Source organism: Cottoperca gobio, chromosome 2, assembly GCF_900634415.1.
Source record: "Cottoperca gobio chromosome 2, fCotGob3.1, whole genome shotgun sequence".
NCBI classification, from domain to species: Eukaryota; Metazoa; Chordata; class Actinopteri; order Perciformes; family Bovichtidae; genus Cottoperca; species Cottoperca gobio.
This window is the reverse complement of record NC_041356.1, coordinates 11,788,123-11,810,458: the sequence shown is the minus strand read 5'-3', so window position 1 is coordinate 11,810,458 and position 22,336 is coordinate 11,788,123. Positions and strand designations below refer to the sequence as shown.

The 22,336-nt window shown below is 44.6% G+C and overlaps 1 protein-coding gene across 7 annotated transcripts in view; it reads right to left on the bottom strand.

The window, feature by feature from the left end:
• Positions 1-1,843: 1,843 nt before the first annotated feature.
• The window catches only part of zeb2b (zinc finger E-box binding homeobox 2b), a 77,640-nt gene continuing 57,147 nt past the window's right edge, over positions 1,844-22,336 (bottom strand). For 5 of the 7 annotated variants that reach the window (XM_029446068.1, XM_029446076.1, XM_029446104.1 and 2 more), the window contains 8 exons: positions 21,103-21,354; positions 16,014-16,082; positions 13,957-14,145; positions 12,735-12,949; positions 9,698-9,806; positions 7,350-9,355; positions 5,536-5,716; positions 1,844-3,957 (listed from right to left, as the gene is read on the bottom strand). In XM_029446068.1, coding sequence (XP_029301928.1) covers positions 3,389-3,957; positions 5,536-5,716; positions 7,350-9,355; positions 9,698-9,806; positions 12,735-12,949; positions 13,957-14,145; positions 16,014-16,082; positions 21,103-21,354 — 3,590 coding nt within the window. In that variant the 3' untranslated portion in view covers positions 1,844-3,388. Of the gene's footprint in view, positions 3,958-5,535; positions 5,717-7,349; positions 9,356-9,697; positions 9,807-12,734; positions 12,950-13,956; positions 14,146-14,258; positions 14,455-16,013; positions 16,083-21,102; positions 21,355-22,336 lie in introns of those variants that run through there. The other 2 variants (XM_029446095.1, XM_029446119.1) reach the window with 2 other exon arrangements.

The window sequence follows — 22,336 nt, the reverse complement described above, 5'->3', positions numbered from 1 at the left end:
TCTCAGACAGTATTGATCCGTAAATTGGATCACCATCAGTATCGGCCGATATTCAACGAGTGACAACTGGAATTCAAACAGACAACAAAGGAGGATTGCAGGGGAGTCGTTTCCCGACTCCTCCTGAGCCGAGTGGGTGAAGGACATGAGCTGAGCTACACTTCGTCACATTTGCATGAAGGAAACATTTGAGAGACATTTAGTTTTGTCATTGTCTTCTTTCTTTCACACCTTTCTGACACTTTTCTTCCTCTTCGTGATCTAAGAAATGTCATTTCCCCCGCTCTTCCCTCCCCGCCTCTACCTACTCTGTGGTTGCAGGAATATTTCATCACATCCCTCTCGATCTTTGACCTTCCTGCTTGCGTGCGGAGTCCGTCGATTTCAAGCTTGTATGCAAGTCTAATAGATGTAAAATGTAAAAGCAGAGGTAGATATTTCTCTCTTAATGGTGGAGATATACTCCAGAGGATTCCCTCTTGCTTGTCTTGACACGTGCGCTCATTTTTTGCATGAGTAATTGTTCAGACGGTTCACAGCACATTATCAAATTCATCGGCTAATCATTTAAGACCCGCTCTTTTATCTGCGAGATGGTCTGCGAATGATCCGATGGCACGCCGATCGATAGGAAAATCGGAATATGCAAAGCTCGTTCTGATGTTTGGCATCGCTCAACCTTTAGCGCTTTCATCTCGGCCTTTTGATGTTGCTTTTAATCTGCATAACGCAGTGTGAGGGGCTAATGGAGTCGAGCGGCTCCTGCAGTGCAGAGGACTCCGCTGCTGGAGTCCACCTGTCAGGCCCGCAGAAAGTTTCAAAATGAGATTTGGAAAAGCAGAAGTGTTCATGGAGCAGTGAAAAGATCCCGTGTCCTCAGAGAGCGAAGCACAACACCACTGATAATCTGTGCAACTAGAAATTACTACATGGATTTACATTATTCTGCTATTTTGTTTTTCATTTAATCTTTAAATTGTCAGATTATTTAGAAAAATCTAAGGTGATGCATTCAGGTGCTGGTTTGTCCAAATCCTTAATCCAAGCATTTGCTTCATAAAATAATTAATACATTTATTCAAATAGGTGGAAACATTTAGCACTAATTCTCACTATGATACACATATAAATAAAGGTACTTAAATAAATGTGTGAGAATTAATGAGACAGATATTAAAATCAGGAAACGATTTTTCTGCATGTTTCTTATTGTTAATAAATCCAATAAAAATATTAAATCATAAATCTAATAAAGTTTACATTTTAAAACAGGCTCAGTAATTTCCTTTAAACAGCTGGATTATTTTGTTGTTGTTGCAAAAACAACTAAAACTGGAGAAAAGTGTGTGTTTGCTCGGGACTATTTTCAGCGGCGGATTAACACACGTGGTGATTTGGTGCAGCGTGCTCCACGTTAACTATAACAGGAGCAATTCATCGTTGCTTTTGTTCCTTTTGAATTAAAATAAAACAGATATATCTGTATATGTATATATATATATATATATATATATATATACACACGTCTGGCCTTATTCTTTAAATACTTGTGCGACCGGTCACACTGTGCAGAACAAATACAGGTGAGCATGTGTGGAGTACATGTTTGGTTTTACTTAACTGAGGCGTAATAAGCGGCAGCGCCGGGGTCGACTCCCTTTGATGCATTTGAAACAGTGAATTGAAACTGTATGTAATTAACATAATAATGAGAAGACTTCTTCTGCAGAAAGATTTGCAGCTCGGTTTGGGAGAGAATGTAAAGTGACTGGAGGCCGGCGCTGCCAAAGCAAAAGCTCGCTGTTTGTTCTGTGTGAAGAAACATGAAGCGCTGAGGGTTTGGTACTCTGTAATTTGGCTACTTTTATTCGAGCAGGGTCATTTTCAAGAGAAATTACAAATTAAGAATTCAATAATACTTTTACAAAGACATTTCAGGAAAGATTCTTCTTCAGTCATGATATCATACATAGTATTTAACAGTCCCTCTTCATTTTTTTTAGCTTAAAAAAAGAAACAAAGATGAAGAAAGTGGAATTTTTCAGTCGAAAATACAGTGTTTTCACAATTGTATAAAAGTTCCCAAATTTGGAATTTTCCAGTAATTGGAAAATAAAGGAAATAAAATAAAATAAGATTAAACTTCGCATTTCACAATGTTTCAAAACACAATAAATGCTCTCTTTACGTAAAATTTGCCCCTATGATCGACACCATGTTCCTTTTTACTAAAATATATCTATATATTGAAGAACTATAGTACTGTACACAACAGTATGAAATAAATAAAATTAGGAAATATAAAATGGGCCACATAAATAATGTTTTTTTTTTTTTCAACCTACAAATAAAATGAATGCAATTTGTTGTTTTCAAAAAAAGGTTTGGTGTAATACTGACAAAGTTAAAAGAAAAGAAAACATTGCACAACATAATGTAAACTAAGGAACTGCTGCCTATAAGTCTTAATACTGACACGGATGCTTCAAAGAACAACGGTGAACCATTTCATAATACTGAAGCTGGTGAGAAAAATTAACCTTCCTTTTACACAATACGAGGGTGGCACTTGCAGAAAACACACAGGTTAAAAGGTTTGCATATAAGGCTTCTTTTTTCTTATCAAAAACACCTTACAAAGGCTTCGTCCTTCATTTTTTCATCTGTCCATAAACTGTATTTTCCCTTAAAACGAAGGTCTCTTTAAAACTTCATCCTCTTAAAAAATCCTCTAAGCTCCTTCGTTCAGTCTTTTGTTTAAATTCCTTCATTTGACGTTGATTCAAGAGGCCTGAAATAGTGTGGCTGGAGATGTTTGTGGCCGGGCAACATGGTAAAACTAAAGACAACACCGTAGGTAGGTAGGTGATAACAAAGGTAATATCGAAGGACTGTAGTGCAGACACTACTGCTCTTTTTCCAACACTGTATAAATATATACATAGGCAATACTTTTTATTATTTTTGTTCATGATTATAGAAGCGGAGTGCAATTTTTACAAGTCACTAGTTGTGCTATAAATACTATGGAACACTGGGGGTTTATTTGAGGAGGTTAGCACCACACATATTTTTAGGCCTTAGTACTGTACATTTTTTGAAATGTATTCATTTATTCATTGTTCGGTTTGCATAATGCAGCTTATTTCACAAACCCATGCCTCTCTTCCCTCAACGCCTTCTCCAGATTGACTTTTGAGTCCATGTCTTGTTCGGCAGACATCTTTCCCCCCCGAGGAGTCCGTCAAAGAAAGCTTCCCTGAAGCTTCAGGCACGTGCACGTACGGCTTAAAACACGGCGTTTTAAACCGAGCAGGTAAGAATACTGAACCGAAAGAGAGAAACTTAAAACTCTTAAGATGGGAAGCTTTTAAAACGTCGTCACTGATTACATGCCGTCCTCCATCGTGTCCTCGTGATCCGATTTGGTTTCCGTTTTGCCGTCCAGCGAGCTATCGTCCATCGAGTGCTCTCCGTTCTCCTCCTCGTCCCTCAACGTGTCCGGGTCCGTGTCCATGCTCTTGCTTTCCTCTTCCTCTTCCTCAAACTCGTCCCTCCGTCCAATCTTCGCATACGTTCCGTCCACTTCCTTCCGTCCCTCTCTGATCCCTCCGTTCACGGCGTCGTGCCTCAGGATGGCCTCGCGCTCCGCCAGCTCCGGGTATCCTTGAGGAGTCATGCCCTGCAAGTAGGCCCGGCTCATCAGCAGCTCCGTGGGCTCCAGGTGGCCCTTCTCACGGGCCTCCCTCTCAGCTGCCTCCCGCTCCTCGGCCTCCCGCTTGCAGTAGGAGTAGCGGTGGTTCATGTGCTGCGAGTAGGAGCCTGAGTGGGAGAACCTCTTCCCACACTTGTCGCACTGGTAAGGCTTCTCCCCCGAGTGCAGTCTGGAGTGTTCGATGAGATGGTGTTTGTGTTTGAAGGCTTTCTTGCAGATCTGGCACTGGTGCGGCCTCTTTCCTGCGAGGACACAAAACACAGAACGGGGACGTGAGTCGCCTGCCTCGCTTGTCCAGCTGCTACAACAAATCACACAAGTCAGAAAAAGCAAAACGTTCAGGAAAAACTCAGATGACTTGGATGGCATGGAGTAAAATGACATCACAGAGCAATAAATCAAACTTTGACTTAAGACTTAGCGCTATTTGTTTATTCAAACTGCGAGTGCGATGAGAAAGTGCGCTCGCATTCACGGGTCTACATTATGGAAATGTCCTCCCGTGGTTAAAGCATGGAGAAATTCAACCACAACTACTTATTGTAGTCCCGCGTGCCACACGGATGAATGCAACACAAACAAACTACTGCAAAGACCAACAGAAGGCGCGACTAAGGAGTAAACAAATCCGAGATGCGCTGCGGGCAGGCGGAGGCTCCGAGGGGTTACCCTGCTTATCTCCTAACGCAATTCAAGTTCATGGTGACGCCTGGCCCTCCATTCGCTTTTAGGCTGGGGCTCCTCCGTCTACAAGGTGACGGGACGCTTTGGATGCCAAGGCACAAATGAGAAACTCAAGCTGGCCACGAGGGCAGGGGGAGATAGCTTCATGACACGGGGCCATAAACTGTCTGGCTGAATAAACTAAATTAACTGCGTTTGTTTCTTTCCAAACATCTTATTCATGCTCGAAACACTTCTTCTTCCCGCTGACGGCTGCGCAGCACGTGTGGATAAATGGCTGCCTGCCTCACATCACATGACGTCCCTGTGATGCTGCAGTGCACTCGCCAACAGGCGTTCAAAGTGCACTTCTGTCCAACATGTGGCCAGTTCAACTCCAAATATTGTTAAAAACAACACACAGCGACACTAACATGAAAGCGTCGCGATGTGAGCGAGACGTTGCGGAGATAACGCACTCTTTTCTTAAGGGTTTGAAGTTCAGCGCACTGTTCTGACGGTGCGCCCTCCCTCCCTTTTATGTCCGAGCAGATAACATGAAGGCTGCATAAAGCACTGAGCGCTCGGCTACAGATAGCGGATAAAATAAATGATGCAACCTTGTGAAAGAGGATCTCCGTATAATAACTATAATGAAAGACTTGTTATCAGCGCTCTGAAGCTTCTGAGCACTCGTCTGCTGATGTGATCTATCGCCAATAATGGGGCCGATAAAGGCATTAGGGGCCTTTCGCTGGCTTTATATATCTAGGTGAATTGATGTGTGTCTTTAAAGATAGCAAAATGGTTAAAACAGCAGGATATGATTGGAAAATAAAGAGGACAATGACTTGAACAGATAGCTGAAGTCTCCCTTTACTTGTCTACCTGCGTTAATTACAGATTACACTTTAAATCTCAAATTCTTACACAACACAAAGTCTCTGAAATCTAACAATCATTGGCATCTCAACCCTGTCAATGAAGAAGCAAGTTAGGTGTTGGTTTACATACAATTTAGGGGTCAAACAGAGAAGGAAAGAAGGAGAGAAGGGGGTAACATAATATATATATATACTGAGAGGATTTGGAAACACAAACATTTAAAACATAAAAAAGCAATGGGGTTTAAAATAAGGGTCTAAAACAGTATATACCTGTGTGCTCATATTTGTGTCTTAGAAGGGAACTGCTCTTCTGGAATGTTTTGTCGCACAAGTCACACGCGTACATACCACTTTCGGTCTTCTTAATCTTCTTCCGCGACAGACAGGAGTCGGGGTCTGTCATGTCGTCCAGCCCTGACATGTAATCGGGTGTACCGTCGAGCAGGTCCCCCTTTAAACAAAGAGCAAACAAAAAAAAAGAGAAGACAGAAGAATAATGAATCCCGTGCGTAATTAAGGTTTGCAGTCACTTTGTTTAGAGTTATTTTAGTCTTAGCTTACGCGGGATATCCAATAAGTTTAACACTTACAATTAAAAAAAGAACTTTAGGAATAAAAGCCATAATTCTGCAGATATACGACGTGTAAGTAAATGTTGTTTTTATCTAAATAAAAGCTACTCGTGGTAAAATAAATGACTTCCTGTGGCCTCGACGAAGCAGTAAAGTGAAGCGCACCTCCCAAACAATCACACCATGCTTCATGTTCTCATGCATTTTTAATTACCAGCACATACCAGCGTTGATTTCTTATAAAACTTTCAGCTCCGCAGTAATATCACCCATCTATAACTGACATGCTCCCCATTATGAAGCAGCCATAATGGTGTATTATGTGTGGTCTCATTTTGTGCCGGAGAATTAATTCTGCAGATTCCTTTAAAATTCTCTTTTATGATGAAGATTAGTCTTAAATGTGAATTGATGGAGAACAATATTACAACATTAGCGGAGGCACAGTGAACCATTCTTGAAATTGCAAACTCATATAATGATTAAAATCAGAAGGTGCACCTTAATGGCCAATATTGAGCCACCGAAGCTTTGTTCAGCGAGCGTGTGATAATGTGAGGACAGCTCTGTGTTTTAAGAAGGGACCACTATCACTCGGCAATCAATTTGAACTAAACGCCTGTAGCTGTATTTTTAAAATCTAATTTAATAACTTAGAATAGGAAACATTATTAATACTTTTTTTTCATCAAAATGGTTCCCTCTATGTTAAACAGCCTTCAGCATTCAGTGGTAATGAACATGGAGACTGTGCATTATTAATCCACATGTAGAAGCTCATTTTGGCTGAGGCTCTCTTTAAAATGCAGCAAAGTTGCGATGGGAAATTTCGGAGAAGTGCACGGCTCCGGGGCTCACCTTTGTCATTTTTACAAAGGCCTTTCACCCACATTTAATAACAAAATATCTGAGGCCAGCGCCGCAAGAGCCAGGAGCATTGATGTATTCCACGAACAGTTAGAGATATTAAGGCCAATAGTGTTCCTCTTATTTATTTGAACCTGATGTTTGACGTTCTGCGCCAAATTCTTTATAATTAAAGGATTAAATGAAGACATTTTTAAGGATATGAATTAAAACATAGATATTCTCGATTAAAATCTACAAATTAAACTTCAGCTTAATTTTTTAAATATATATAAATACATATATACAAATAATAATGTATTGTAATGTAATGTATAATTATAAATCAGAAATGTAGTGAATCAGGAACCAGCAAATATTTGGCGTTTTCTTTTGCACACAAACTAAAGCTGTTGTGATCCGGCTCGTCCCGCTGTGTATCTGCTCCATAAACATTTAAACATGTAAAATGTCCCTTTTCTCCATGACACCAATAACTACACCTGTTCCCAGCTCGTGTCGTGTCACAGCTGTTTACCTCAGCTGAGCGTTTCTCTCTCCCGACTCTGAAGTCGTTTCTTTAATTAGCACAGAAATGAGTTCAGATCATTTTAGGGAATCTGAGTGAACCTGGGGCTTTTACAAAACCACAGGTGGCTTATTTACCTGGAAACCTGGTTTCCGCTGGTACTTTCTCCTCTGCTGCATCTCGGCAAAGGTAGCTGCCCCTGCTGCATAAGTGTAGGCCATGTGTGGTAGGAAGCCCATTTGCTCCATGCCCGGATAGGGCCTAAGACCCGGTATGCTGGCCTGCATCGGGGGCATGAATGTGGCAGTTGGAAAAGCGCTCTGAGGTGGAAGTGACGTGTAGAGGGGTTTGCCAGCAAACGGGTTAATGCCGAAGATGGGGCTAGTGCTTTTTTCAAGGTTTCCGTTGTTGATAGAGCCTGAGAATTCCTTCTTGAGATAGGCCAAGTTCAAAGGCTCTTCGAAGTGCTCTCGTGGAGAGGGGATGCCGTTATGGTCAGTGGAAATGCTGTTGACTTTAAGTCTGCTTTTGACAGTCAGTGCATGCTTGGGTTCCTTCATTAGTCTCGGCAGAGAGAGGTCCAGCGGCTCAGCCTGCAGGTCTTCTGAAGTCAAGCTGTTTGGAGTGTAGGAGCTGCTGTGAGAGTTTTTGGAAGATGTGGAGGACAGATTGAGTGGGGAGGGGGTGTTGCTGCGGGAGTGGTCCAACTTTTCACCTGTAGGTTTGCCGCTGCCGCCGAACTGGTGGTTTTTGAAATGTCTGAGCGGGTTGTCACAGTTGTTAACGTTGTGATGGAGCTCTGCTATGGAGGGGGATGTGATGCGGTCAGTCGGTTTCATTAGAGACACAGGTGACCTAGCTGCCATAGAGTCTTTTGGTAGAGCGTGTATGTTATATGTTCCGACTAGCATTTCCATGTTGTGCCTATTTTCTAGTGGTGGGGTTCTGGTAGTGGCGTACTGGTACATCTTTCGCTGCTCGAACCACTCCTTGACAAATTCCTGAGGAAGGCCGACCGCTATGGAAATCTTGAGCAGCTCGTCCGAGTTTGGCTCCATGTTCATGGCAAAATATGCTTTCAGCACAGACATGTGGTCCCTGTAAGGGTTAAGGGGCACAGTGAGTACCTTCTCAGACAACATGGAGGAGGATAAGTGGGTGTTTTTCTCCATGAATATCACTGGCTTGTTGGCCATCAAATTCTCACTCGGCTGTAGCACGGCTTTTATCTCCTCGTTCATTTTACACAGGTAGCGTTCATGCTGATGCAAAGGTATTGGCCCGGTGAACGATTCTTTGCAGTATTGGCAAATATAAGGTGTAAACAAAATGTCCTGCACCTTCTCATCCACATTTCCTTCAAGCATGTGGTTGGATTTCTCTCGTTTGATATCGCTAATCTGTCTCTTTGAGTCTGTTGTCAAGCTCTGGAGGCAGGCTTTGGCTTCGTTCACTTTTTCTAGTGTGTAGTCGATGATGCTTTTGGTGGCGCCGTTGTGATTGACAAGTGGAAGACCCATCTGAGCTCCCGTAGATGTCAGCGCCAGTTTCTGCTCTTCCACCTGGGACCCCAGCTCCTTCATGTAGGCCTTGAGCCTGGAGAGCTCCTCTGGCTTGCAGTCCATTTTCTGCCTGCACACAGTGTTGTCCACGATCTGAAGAACCTTCTGCACCTCGCTCAGGTTGTTCCCCAGTGGCCCTGGGTAGCACAAGAGCTGCGACTCAAGCGTGGCCATCCCGAGGTGCTGCAGAGGGCTCTGGCCCGTGGAGTTGTGGTGGATCCCCAGTGGGCTGTTCCCTCCCATGCCGTTCATGAACGCTCCAGGAGCCCCGAATCCATGAGAAGCCATCATCAGCTTGTAGTCGTTGAAGTCGAGCGGCTCCGTCTTGATGCTCATGTGGTTGTTGTGTTCGGAGAGGCCGAGTGGCTTGCCGTTCTCCAGCTTCTGCCGCAGCTGGGTGATGGCGGAGTTGGTGGGCGAGGAGGAGGAGGAGGTGGGGGAGGAGCCTGTCTTCATGTTGCTGCGCATCCTGCCGTTGACAGCAATCAGGCCAATGCACTTCTTGCTGCTTATGTGGGAACTGTAGGAGCCGGAGTGGGAGAAACGCTTCTTGCAGTTGGGGCACTCGTACGGTTTTTCGCCTGGAACAAAAAATGAAATAAATTAATGAATTAATAAAAGAAATGAAGCAATCAAAAACGTATTTAGAGCCAACTGTGCCTCAGTTTGTTATTCTGTTGATCAATGGACATTGTCCCTGGCAAACTAATAACTGAAATAAAGAATTGCTGATATGCTACACATGGACATTTCTAAGCAAATATTGTACTTGGCAACTGGACTGATTCTTAACACAGCAGAGTTCAGTGTCCATCACCAGCAGGGAGGGTCCAAAATAAGCCGAGAGGAATTTCTGCAGATTCATGGTGTTCTTAAACCGTGGCTATGAATATTCAAAGAGCAGCTTTCCTCCTGCTACTCACCGCTATGAATCCGGAGGTGTTCCTTCAGATGGTGCTTGTATTTGAAGGCCTTGCCGCACTCGGTGCATTTGAACTTGCGGTTGCCGGCCGCTTGGTTGAGCAGTTGGTGCTGTGAGAGAGAGAGAGAGGGGGAGAAAGAGAGATTCACGTTGAAGAACATCGTGGGGGTGAGAGTTCAGTAAATAATCACAATCGGTCGGCATGACAACAAGCAACAAGCCAAACCGGCTCCCGATGCCAGAGAAGCATCTTGGCTTTCTACTCCCACCTCCGTTGAGCGGCTACAGGCAGCGGCGGTGATAACAGAAAGAATCACATACCTTTTAATTTCCTGGCTACTTAGCCAAAGGAGGCATGCCTTTAGAATTTGGCAGCCCAGAAAATAGAATAAATGAAAGGAGTCTTTTTAGAGCGTTTCCCCTTCATTAGAACAGCCGATCTGATCTACTTTTCATTAATTTGGGCCTAATCAGTCTGAAAGGTATTCAGAATCATCTGCGAGCTCTTTCACCCTGCATACCTGTATTCACACCATTTGAATTACACTTTATTCTTCTTCACAACACTTTCAAATGTCTTACAGTAATTGGATTTTTTTTTTTAAGACCTTGAATGTCTCTTTAATAATCTTAGGATACAGAACAGAGCGTATAGGCCCGGCCTTGATTCTCTGTTCAAAGGTAAACATCAGTTGCAATCTATCAAATTTGCAATTCAAACAAGGCCTGTTCTCTGAAAAGAAAAAATCTAAATATAATACCCAGCGACAACAAGATCACTGGGTGTGTAAACCTGGCTCGTCACTCACAAAACAATTAATTCCAAGAGGGAGTTGAGGACATTAAACGGTTAGTAAATAAAAAAAAGGACACATATTCTCTGAACTCGCTAGGGGGATAAACACAGCGACTCCCTCCTCCCAGTTCAGCCTTGACAAATGCTGGGGTGTGTGCTGACTCTACCCACATTCCTGGGGAGACAGATGGTGGCGCGCAGGACACTGGGAGGACTGGGAGGAATTGTTCAAACAGCCCCAACCTTCAAAGATCAAGCAGGGAGAGTCGGGGGCCCCGCCAAGCGCCGGAGAGGGACCCCACCGCTCGTATGTTGCTGAGTTGCATAAACAAACAGCAACAGCTGCTTCGGTGCCTCCGCCCCCACCTCCACCACCACCATCCCCTTACTTCCCCCCTGAGGACCCCTGCCCGGTAAAGTTTAGTCTCGCCACAACTGCTAATAAGATACAATCGCTCTGCGCTCTTAATTGTGAATGGCACCGGCAAAATGCTCCATCTCTCTTCATGGCTCATTGTCGGTGTGACTCCACCACTGCTGGTTGTGGGCGGGGACCCGACTGGATGTTTGCATATGTATAACCTCTAATTAGTCATATTTCAGCTAATTGGTTAAGAGGAGGAGGAGTATTAAGGCTTGTAAACATACGAGACAGAACAGCAGAGCACATGTTTACCTATCAGTACATTATTCTTTATGTTAATCTGATTACTCCTGAGTCCTCCTGAGTTACACCCTAATTGCCAAATGCACTAAATGCACTTGTTTACTAAACACGACGCAGAGGAAGTTATATATTCTACGTCCGTTTGTTTCGTATAAAAATAAAAAGAAGACTAACAAAGAAAAGCCATCCATAGAGAAATCCAAGGAGTGAGACATCACCTTAATCTCATCTGGAGGATTACCACCTAAACAACCCGGCTAATTTACAAATCTAGATAACCAGCTTTGTGGAAGGAGCCGCGGCGCTTGAATAGGAGTCTTTGGCCATTGACTCGACTCTGGAGGGGAGCAGCAACAGCATTGTAATATGAGGATTGAGACAGCGGCTCACTCGGCCGGCCCATCTGCTCACGTTTACACCCAGCTGGTAGATCAGGTGAAAGTGCTCGCTGCTGACATCTGATCAAATCAGCCACAGTCTGAGCCTGTCATTCTCGCTTCAGAGAGCACAACACAACACCCACGACCTGCGACTGAACACCGCAAAGCATCAGGGTACATGATATCATCCGGGAGGGGCTGACTGTACAGTACAAAGAGGAAGTTCATGAGAAAATTAAATATCCCTGAAGTGACGCAGATTAAAGGGAGCTGATGTATCAACTGCAGTTATTGTGTACGTAACACTCAAACTGATAGAAAGAGCACATTTCATCTTCTCCCTGGAGCTTTTCAATTCATTCTTCGTATGTTTCTAAATCTAATTTGACCCTTTTTTTGCTTTTAGGGCTTCGAATGCGATCATTAAAAGGGCAACAATAGTTTTCAGTTACATTTTAGAGATCACCTTGAGGTTTTATATCCGCTGCATTTTACAAACACATTCCTCACTCCCACAGCACAAATACAGACTCCATGTTTTTAAAATTTACTGCTCAATTTTAGTTCCCTGAGAAGTTATAATTATCCACAAATGTGCAAAAACTCTGTAAGCGTGCAATTTTTTTTTTGCCACAATCTATCTCACCCCACATCTTCAACTTAAAGCTGACAAGCGAGTTAAACAGCCGTGACTGCTGGATGTGTTTTCACCTCACAGGACTTTAAGGTGATTCATGCTAACTGCCAGCAGATTCACATTATATTTCAGACATATAGCATATAAATCGCTCGAGAAAATTCAAAGTATACACAGATGTTTATGCAGTGCATGAAATTAGAAGTGGGGGGGGGGGGTTTGATGGAGTACTACGACTGCAGGCTGCACCAGAAGAACATTAAAGGCCAGGAGTGAAGTGAAGTTAAGGAGCTGATAAAAATTTCCAAATTGGAAATTCACACAATCATTCGATCGTGAACACGAGACTAGAAAATTATATCAGGGAGGGCCATCAAAAAACCATTTAGGACCTCAATTAAAGTTATTACCATTAAAGGATCTGCATCTTCAAAATGCCATGAAAAATTAATAATGATTGCCAATCAGAAAAATGATCTCTCTTCTCCAAGAGCAGGAGACAGAGAGAGGAGGAGGAGGAAACATAGAAAGAGAAGTGAAGGAGAAAGAAATGCTAACCTGATCCCTCGCAGGCTTGTGTGTGGCCATATGCCTCTCAAGCTGAGTGCGGTAAGCAAACGTGTAGTTGCACAGGGGGCAGGCGAAGTTCTCCTCGTTCTTCTCATGGCGGTACTTGATGTGCTCCTTCAGCGATGTCAAACGCTTGTAGCCTCGGTCGCAGTAGGGGCAGGTCAACAGTTGGGCGAAGGCATCTGGCGTTCCAGGTGGCAGGTCTGCACGGGAGACAGCGGGAGGAGGGGGCAGGAGGAGGAGGAAGGGGAAGGGAAAACGGGCCAAAAGGTCAGCGAATCAATGGCAGCTAACGGGCGGGCTGCCCAGAGTGGTATGGGAGTTATCTCTGCAATCTGCTCCACATGAGAGCCACAGTGTCAGGCTGGCATCCGCTGCACTACGATCTCCTGCAGACTCCTCACACACACACACACACACACACACACACACACACACACACACACACACACACACACTACAACATACAGCACTTACAACATACAGCACTTACACTCCATCTCAGTTTCCTGGACATGGCAACAAACAGGCACACGATACTGTACGTACACAAACACACCTCACACCTCTCTCTAAGCAGCCCTCACTTCTTAATGCCGTTCCCACTGACACGTCCATCATGTCTGCAGCATGAATCATGAACCCATTACAATTCAAACCTCCCCCCCCACTTTTCTCCCTCCGGGGATCTTTAGAGGTGCGCTATCTGATTTCAAGCCCCTGCCCAGCTGTTGCTTAAGACTGTAGGTAAACACCAAGGCATCCGGTGAATCTGTGGGACCAACAGCTGCCCGCTTGTGTCAGCGGGAAGAGCTGTTGCTCTGCCCAGACTCCTTTTTTATTTTTTTTAACCTTTGCTGGTACAAGCTGAGCGAGCATGTTCTGCAACATTTCATATCAGCCCAGATTTTTGAAACCGCCAATATGGTTCCTTTTCAGTCGCTTAGTTTAAATATATTTTTAAACGCAGGACTGTGTAACACATTTCTCCTGCTACAAATAACTTAATGTGTCTGTCAGTCTCACCACACTCTCACGTCTGGTATGACCAGTAGCTTATGTGGCTCATGCTAACTTTAGACACATATGAACTCACGTCTCACCTCAACACTTTGTTCTTTCCCTGACTGATCTTTGGTTGAACTAGCGGCCTCCCCCGTGACTTTTCTTAAACTTTGCCCCCTCCCACTGCTCCCGACAGGATTCGTACCGTTCTCCTCTGGACCAATGGCCTCCGGCGTGCCCAGGCGGGACAGCTCCTCGGGGGCTTCTGGGTAGATGATGGCGGTGTCGCCCCTCTGTAAGTACTCTGCGATGCTCACCACGTGGCTGTCGCCGTCGTCCAGCTTCCGCTTGGCGAAGAAGTCCTCGAACTCTGAAGTGCAATCGACACTCTTGACTGAAGGAGAGGAAGAGAGAGAGAGAGGAAGAGAGTCGGTGAAGGAGGAGGCCGACGGAGGGAGAGGGGGAGGAATAAATTGGATTCATTTCTTCCCCTGAGAAATGTCTTACAGGAGGATATTGGGAACATCTTGGTGGAAATGCGATGAGGACAGCCACCCTAAAACATTACAGGCGTGCTTTGGGGAGAATACATCTAAATTACGGGGTTTGCTTGTCACGCCATGCCGGCTGAAATAAGAAATGTAACTTAATCCGGCCAAAAGTCAGAGATAAACGCGCTACCTTGAGCTGCTGTAAAAACTGACCTAATTTACTGATGACATCAAATCAGATTTTGAGTTGAAAGACTGTAAAATAAAAAAGGAAACACACACACACACACACACACACACACACACACACACACACACACACATATACATACACAAGCCTGGCTTAATCAGCAACAGAGCCACGTTTCTTTGTATCGACTTTCACATATAAGGTCAATCAAGAGACTGTGGCTTTTGTTGATTCTGTGTTGAACAGATTACAGGGGCCAAACCACAAACCAGCGCAGAAACAAAAAAAAGGAGAAGCGAGAAAAAAAAACAGAGAGACATGCTTTGCCGTAGCCGAGCAGAATGTATCTTAAGCCAGCCAAAGTGCTGAGGCCACACAATGCGTTTTTCTCAAATTATTTCCCAGTCCCTTCTCTTCAGGGAAACTCTTAAGCTGCAGTGTGGAGATAGCTGCCTCCAAAAACAAACCGGAGCTAAAAGAAATCAGCAGCCTTCATTAGTCTAGGGGATGGCCGACTTTCAAGAAACACACACACACACACACACGTTGTTTACAACCTGAAGAAATTCTGGAGGCTGTTTGGCTATATCGAACCAAAACCCGAGTGACGTCTCATCAGACTTCATCCCCCTGTTAATTAGGCTTTTAGACTGTGAGCCTAGGTGAGGTTTAAAGAGCCATTTGTTAGGCTGTGATGGCTTTGCGGACCAATTTGTGAAAGGTCAAGGTAGTAGATATTTGGTTGTCAAAAATGGCACAGAAAATGCCAATGGATCACTCTTGATAACCGTGATAGCGTAATATACAGCGTTCTCGTGAGATGAGTCTGCCGGGCTAATTGTGAGAGTGTTGTGATAACAGAGTGTTTAAGTCTAAATCTAAAAAGTTATTCTTCAGAAGAACTGCACAATGTTTCTTTAAGGAGAAACTCTTCTTCCAGCGAAGGAGGAAATCACCTGGATCAAAGTGCGCTTTGGCACCGGGACGTGATCAAACTGCTCATGTCTTTAAGTGAAATCACATGTGATTTAGTGGCGGGGAGCTTCCACAGCGGTGCCACGGTATTGTTTCCAAAACTCCTTTAAGCAGTGAAAATGGAAAACATTTGCTGCGTTTGAATGTTCAGAACAGAGAGAGAGAGAGAGAAGAAGAAAACATCACGACGAGCACAAAGTAATGGTGATTAAAGCTGAAGGCAGGGTTTGGATGCAGGGCTGCGTGGCGTTCTGTGGGGTGACTTTGGTTTACCATAACAGCGTCCAGGGCCAATTGTCAGGGTGGCCAGGATGATATCATGGAAGGGAGGGGGGTGTGGCTGCAGCTCTGCCGTGGTGGCTTAATGAAAAATGGCAGGTAGGGTTCGGTTCCACCAGGAGTGGGCAACGGGACGCAAACACAAGCTCACTTAGCTCACCAGCAAGGCTGAAAACAGCGCGTGGAATTCAACTGCGTTTGGATTTCTGCCTCGAAAGATGATATGTATACATATAATATATATTTATATCAGTATAACTTTCCATGACGAGATGTTTTAAAGCACGACGCAGGGACACAAACACACATTCAACATCTTCAACTCACCTGTACCGTTTCCAACTGACTGCAAAGTGGCATCAGGGCCCAGGGTGTCAAAATCATCTTTTATTTCATCTGCACGGAAACAGAGAAGAAGAGAAAAGAGGGGGGGGGGAGAGAAGGAGGGGTGAGTACTTTGGTGCACCATGCAAACCAACAAACGCTGACAATGAGGCCTTTAAGAAGAAGGTATGGAGAAAGCAATAAAGGCACCGCTGTGCATCGCAGCGCGCCGCGGCTTTGTTCAGCATGCTTAATGAATGCTATCATCTGGGCCAGACAGTGACTTATTTACCTTTAACATGACAACAAGCGGTGGGGGAGGTGAAGAAAGCTTCAATCGCCAAACACAGCGATTAAATACAACACGGAGCACATCCACCTGAGCAATCATAGAGCTCCAGCCAACACGCAGACTGAGCTTATTACTCCCTGGCTGTGACGCCGCTGCAATCCTCTGCATGCAGGATCACGCTTGCTTTTTTATCATATGTCATTTGGTGGATGCTTTTCTCCAAAGCTGCTTGGAGTATTGTGAGCGCACACATTCTTTTGATTTGCCACAACCCCTGGCAGAGAGTTAGTGCCTCGCTACCAACTGAAAAGAATACAACCCTTAACCACAAATTAAGAGTTGCACAAACATTTTGCAGGGGCAGAGCTGCTCTGGAGGCAGAAATAACCCTCATTGGTTGGGGTAAACCTCAGGTGGGTGGAGACTAAGAATTAATGTTCTCTGGTTAAGCATGTGAGACTGAAGCACAAAGAAACGGGCACCATTTGGTCCACCAACCACCAATCTACACGCCTTTTAAATAAACTAATTAATACTTACTGGCTGTTTCTTCCTGGATATTTAAGTTGTTGGGCTCTTCTGGCTTTATGGTTCCACCCACTGAGATTTACACCAACCAATGAGATTATTTCTGCCTCCCAGAGAAACCCTGGCTCTGAGAGATGTTTGAATAACTAACCCTCCAGGAGCATCGGTTTAAACAGGACAGTCTTACTGCCAATCAGGATAATGGCGCCCAGTCAGCGCAGACGGGCAGATATTGTCCTGGCACAGGTGAGGTGGCTGTAAATACACGGTGGATTGACAGGTTCATAAACAAACCCGCTTCTGACAGATTCATCCCTCCACGGTCGACAGGAGGACACCGACTGGACAATCAGCTTAAGACGTCCTTGGTCCCTCCTCCCTGCCTCGTCGGGGAAAATTAAATCAAGGTGCTTCCGAGAAGCTGTGCGTTCAGACAACCTGCATTGTGTGTCTTACATCTGTTGTTGCTCTGCCGCTCAGGCAAGGTTACAAGTGTAGCGTTGTAAAACGTACAGAGCACAGCAGGATCTGATGTATCCGACTCTCCCTGAGCTATTAAAGCAGGATGAGCGCACACAGTGCAGAACCCCTGCCTGAGATGTTACAGGAAAGGTGGCGGGTCTATTGTTTATAATAATGTTATCCTGCGACGCTAAAGCCAGAAGCAAAACATCTTTTTATTTTGGCTTGCACACAATGGGTTTAATAGTTGTGGAATGCTTTCTAAGACTCACTATTCAGGGCTTTCTGAAAATTAAAGATTTGGCTTCTGCGGTGAAATGATAAATACCCATGTCAATGGCTTCACAGAAGAGCGACTCTTCTGCAGGGGTATGTCCTAGTTTAACTTTCCCCTTGCTAGCTTTTTCTTCCCCTGCCCTCTTCTTATTTTTCTCTACATTTGATTGCACGTCTGCCAAACAGCAAACCACAGTTGCAGCATGAGAAAATGAATGGCTTTTAAACAACATAAATTATGCTGTGACAAAACAAAACAGATTTTTTAAAAAGCCTTCCACCACAGATTTTAAAGTAGACCCACAAGTATCAGATATCAGCTTGGAAACCTCCCTCCTTTCACGCTGAAAACTCCCTCACACTTCTGTGTCCTCGTAGGCACCGTGTTTGCTTTGGGTAATCAAATTTGGCTGCATACTTTTGGTCTGACGCAACGGGATGACCAGTGGGATTTACAGGCCCTCCACTCTCCCCTATTTACCTTGGAAAACTTTTGTTATCTGTGGTCTGAAGGGAGGGACGGCTGCTTCCAGTAGGAGGTAGGCTAATACCACGTACACCTCACTGCTCCGGCCTCTGGCACACAGACGTGCAGAAACACGACAGTCCTGAGCTACATTCAAATGGGACAAAGTGTCATTGTAGGCACTCGGGTCCTCCTATAGTTGCCGCAGAGCCTCCTACACACACATTTCACAAGACATGGCCAATGTCAAGGCTTTGTCTCGTAGAGAATCTAAAAACGTATAAAAAAAAAACAAGAAAAAGAGGGATTCGATTTCTTCTCGAGTCATTTATGCCGCAAATATGTGCCTATTTTTGGTAGTGGAAAGCATTTTGGATGAAAACTGTCCACTAAATGCTGGAAAAGTGTGTTTTGTCAGTAGTAAATCACAGAGGACGTGAGGCAGTAAGGTACACACCTCCTTGAAGAGCGATGTTGAGGTTAGAGAGCCGCCTCTGGACTCAGGAGGAGTCCAGAATACCTTGGCCAGACGTATTCCACCTATTTTCATAGCAGCTCTGAAGACGTTTATTTTGAAAACATTCCTATTTTTATGGCCGGTCACCGCAGTCGCTTTAAAGTTCTGCCTTTGTGCGTTTAGCCTCATTTATCCTGAATCTGCCTACAATAGCTTCAGGATCTCAGAGCTTTCATTAAAACAGCTTTTGAAATCACGTCGTCAACAGCAGATATGTTCCAATGTGAGCTTTTTACAGCCAAATGACAGTTTTTGTTCCTGGCAGAGTGGCATCTGAAGCACTGCTGGATGCACGAGGTGTTTAAATGATTAGTTAAGAACTCCAATAACTTGATAAATGTGCAAAGAAAACAAGAACCGCTGTTTTATCAAAAACAGAAGGACACATTTGGCAAAATAAATAATGATTCTTGAGGACAGCGTGAACGTGCTTCCGTACAGCACACGCGAGGAAGAAGGGGGGGGGGGGGGTTCTGCTGCGATGTTAAGTCAGAAGACAGAAGGAGTTTAAAAAGGGCAAAGGGAGAACGCAGGTGATTTATTTGAAAACGTCTGTCAGTGATAATGATGTCATGCTTTCCAGCACATCGCGTCCAGCCTCACTGTGGGATGAAGGAATGTCAAGGACAACGCCAGACACAAGACTCTGATTGTGGCCTGGAATCAGACGAGGCTCTGCGATAAACTCGCTTTCTGTTCTTACACGGTCGCATCTCAGAAAATCATCTCGTCTAAAGACGACCGGAAGACATTAAACGAGTCCTCAGAGGGACATTTGTCTAATCCCAAACATCTGAAGGCATTACATTCACTCACACTTCCCAAGACCGACGTAACAAACTCCTGATAGGGGAGCGACGAGCAAATCAGTCCGAGTGGGAAGGAGGGGGGGGCGCTAACTTATCTCAGGCCTAAGTTATGTGCTGAGGTATCACTGTAGACACTTAGGCACCGAGGAAGCAAGAAAAAAAAACAGGCTGGGAAACACAGCACCCGCAAGATTGGGAAAGAGACTCCCAAACGCTCTAATGAACTTGACTTGCTCTCCGAAATATGTCAGACACTTTATCACACGAGAAGCATATTATCTGGGAATTGCAACATAGTTGAATTACAGACATTATGGCACCGCGGGTCTTTATCAAATAAACAATTACCGTATGCAACGACAGCTTGTTTATCCTTTATCTTGATTTATTTACCAAACTGTCTTTTCTCCCCCACCCTTAAGGAGCCAATATGAACTGTTATTCAGAAGAGGCAAATGTTGATACCCACTAAGTTTCTTTCATCCCTAATAAATGTGCAATTTTCCCCCATATTAAAATGTGAGAGTGCCGAATGTTCCTGCGTTTTGCGGCAGCGTGCACAGCTAGTTCATTAGCAGAAATGAATAGCGAAGCCCAGCTCATTTAAATTGGCTGTCTTACATGACTTCTCGCCATACTCTGTTCCTGTCACATGCTTCCAGGAATCATTGACTCTTATTATACATGTAAATGGCTATCATAAAAATAAAAATTTCATTTAAGATTGTTAATGGCTTTTTGCAGCAGTCTGGCTTCCTTTAATGATTATACCCTGCCCCCTAATTAAAAGTATTTATCTTTCAAGCATCCGTGACCGGGGCCCCTGCAATCTGAGTTGCTCCACAGAAGACGATAAGTCAGTCAAGTTTGGGAAGGTAACACCTGCCTGGATTAAGCATCTTGTTAGGGAGGAGGTCGTGCACGTGCATCAGTCACCGCTGGAGGTTGTTGATACCAAAAGACACTGATAGTGTTTGAGTAAAAGGAGCCTCGCATGTCTCGCATCTCCTGCACAATCTGCAGATTGAAACATTGACTCATATCAAGCACATTCTCCCCTGGTGCTTTTCTTTTTCTGCAGCTCACACGCTTTTTTTGTGAGGTTATACATTACTGTAAATATCTTTTGTTGTTTGGCTCAGAGCGGGACTTTTCTGTAAGCACGAACCAAATGGTCTCCGTCGCTCACAGAGAAACTGTTTATCATGTCTGTCTGCTGAGGGAGCATCATCGGGGCTTCACCGTCAGACCTGGCTCAAGCAGTGTTTGCAGAACGCTTGGTGGGGTTTGTTTAAGTCTACTCGGGCACCAGATGGGTGGGGTTTACGGCGTAAGACGACACCGCGAATGGCAGGATGTGCACACATTCGCTATAAAGTATCTGAAAGTCAGCTTAGTGCTGGCTTTTGTGATTGACAGCTCACCTGCACCCCACACATCTGGTGGAGCACCTAGAACCAAAGCGAGAAGTGCTTTTAAAAATGTATTTCTTCAGCTAAATATCCAACAATAAAGTTATTTTGAACACTATTATTATTTCTTTTATGACACCATTTAATGTTGTGCAGATATTAAACGATGTAACAGGATAAGAACCTCATCATAACTCTTTTGGTCAACGAAACTCCAACTGCAACCCACGTTTAAAAATAAGAAGAAACTACTTATAGTTTGGAGATCTGATCTTCTCCAACTCCTCCCACTGAGGTCCATCTCTGCACCATGTGACTCGAGACACTCACCAGTACCGTCGACCGAGGCACTCAGCATGTCGTTGTCGGGCCAGATGTGCTCCACGCCGCTGTCCCGCATCTCGTCGTCCTCCTCCTCCTTGGTCAGCAGGCCGTGGCTCTCGGCACGTGGAGAGGCCTCCGGGTTGGTGAGGCTGGATGGGCTGCCCGTACCGTTGATCAGGGGGTCTTCTTCGGACACCAGCAGCTTGTCCTCCTCCTCGGTCTCTGAGCCGGTCTCCACCACATTCTCGTAGTTCAGAGCTGTTACAGACAGAGAGACAAAGAGGTCAGTACAGGAGAGTTTAGGGAGAGGACTGCCAGAAATAATGTGGTTTACATGTAATATATGAGCGAAGGATGGGGGGGGGGGGGGGGTCAGTTTCAGTGTGTTGGTCACGCTCGTCCTTACAGGAAGCTTGCAATTATTGATTAAGGAATGCTTTGAAAGTTGCATATGAGCCGAGTGAATAAACTCTGAACATAAATAAAAGCATTTCAACTTGTTTTGGAAATTGAGGTTTATTCCCAGATTAAAAAGGTCACCCCACATCACTGCTCGGTCCAAGGCGTAGGCGCTTCTTTTTTTTTTGTGGGTTACACCCCAATTACAGCATCCGCGACTGGAATCTGTGACTGAACCACAGCGGTGGGCAGACAGCTGTCGAGGAGATGTGAGCCAAAATAGCCACTAATTTTCAGTCCTGCTCACATGCCTGGGATGCCAACGAGCTGCACCTTTCAGGACGGCTCTGCTTCCGGAGCATACCCGTCACGTTTCAGATGCTCTGCATAGTTCATACAATATGACAAATGTTGTTGCTATGCATGCAAAAGGCTTAACTTATAGCGATTTAGATTATTCATCACATGTACGCCTCTGATGTCTCTGCATTGCTGGTGAACCACGAGTATAAATGTTTCCTAACATAAGAAAATATATAGATACGACACACACGTTCAAGAAGATAGGCTGACATAGATACCACACACACACACACACACACACACTCAAAACTCCAGAGTAGCATCAGCAGGACCCGCCCGCTTTCACAACACTCAGGTCCCAGACATATGCTTGCTTTTCTTAAAATAGACGGCCTGTAAATAAGGGCTGTGAACTCAATCAAAGGTGGCTCGCGTGCAAATTTGTCACCAACATCGGCAGGTTCTCAGCGCATGCTCGCCGCAGCGTAAATCGTGGCAGAAAGGGACGTCAGAAGACTTATTGGAGGAGTGCAGATGG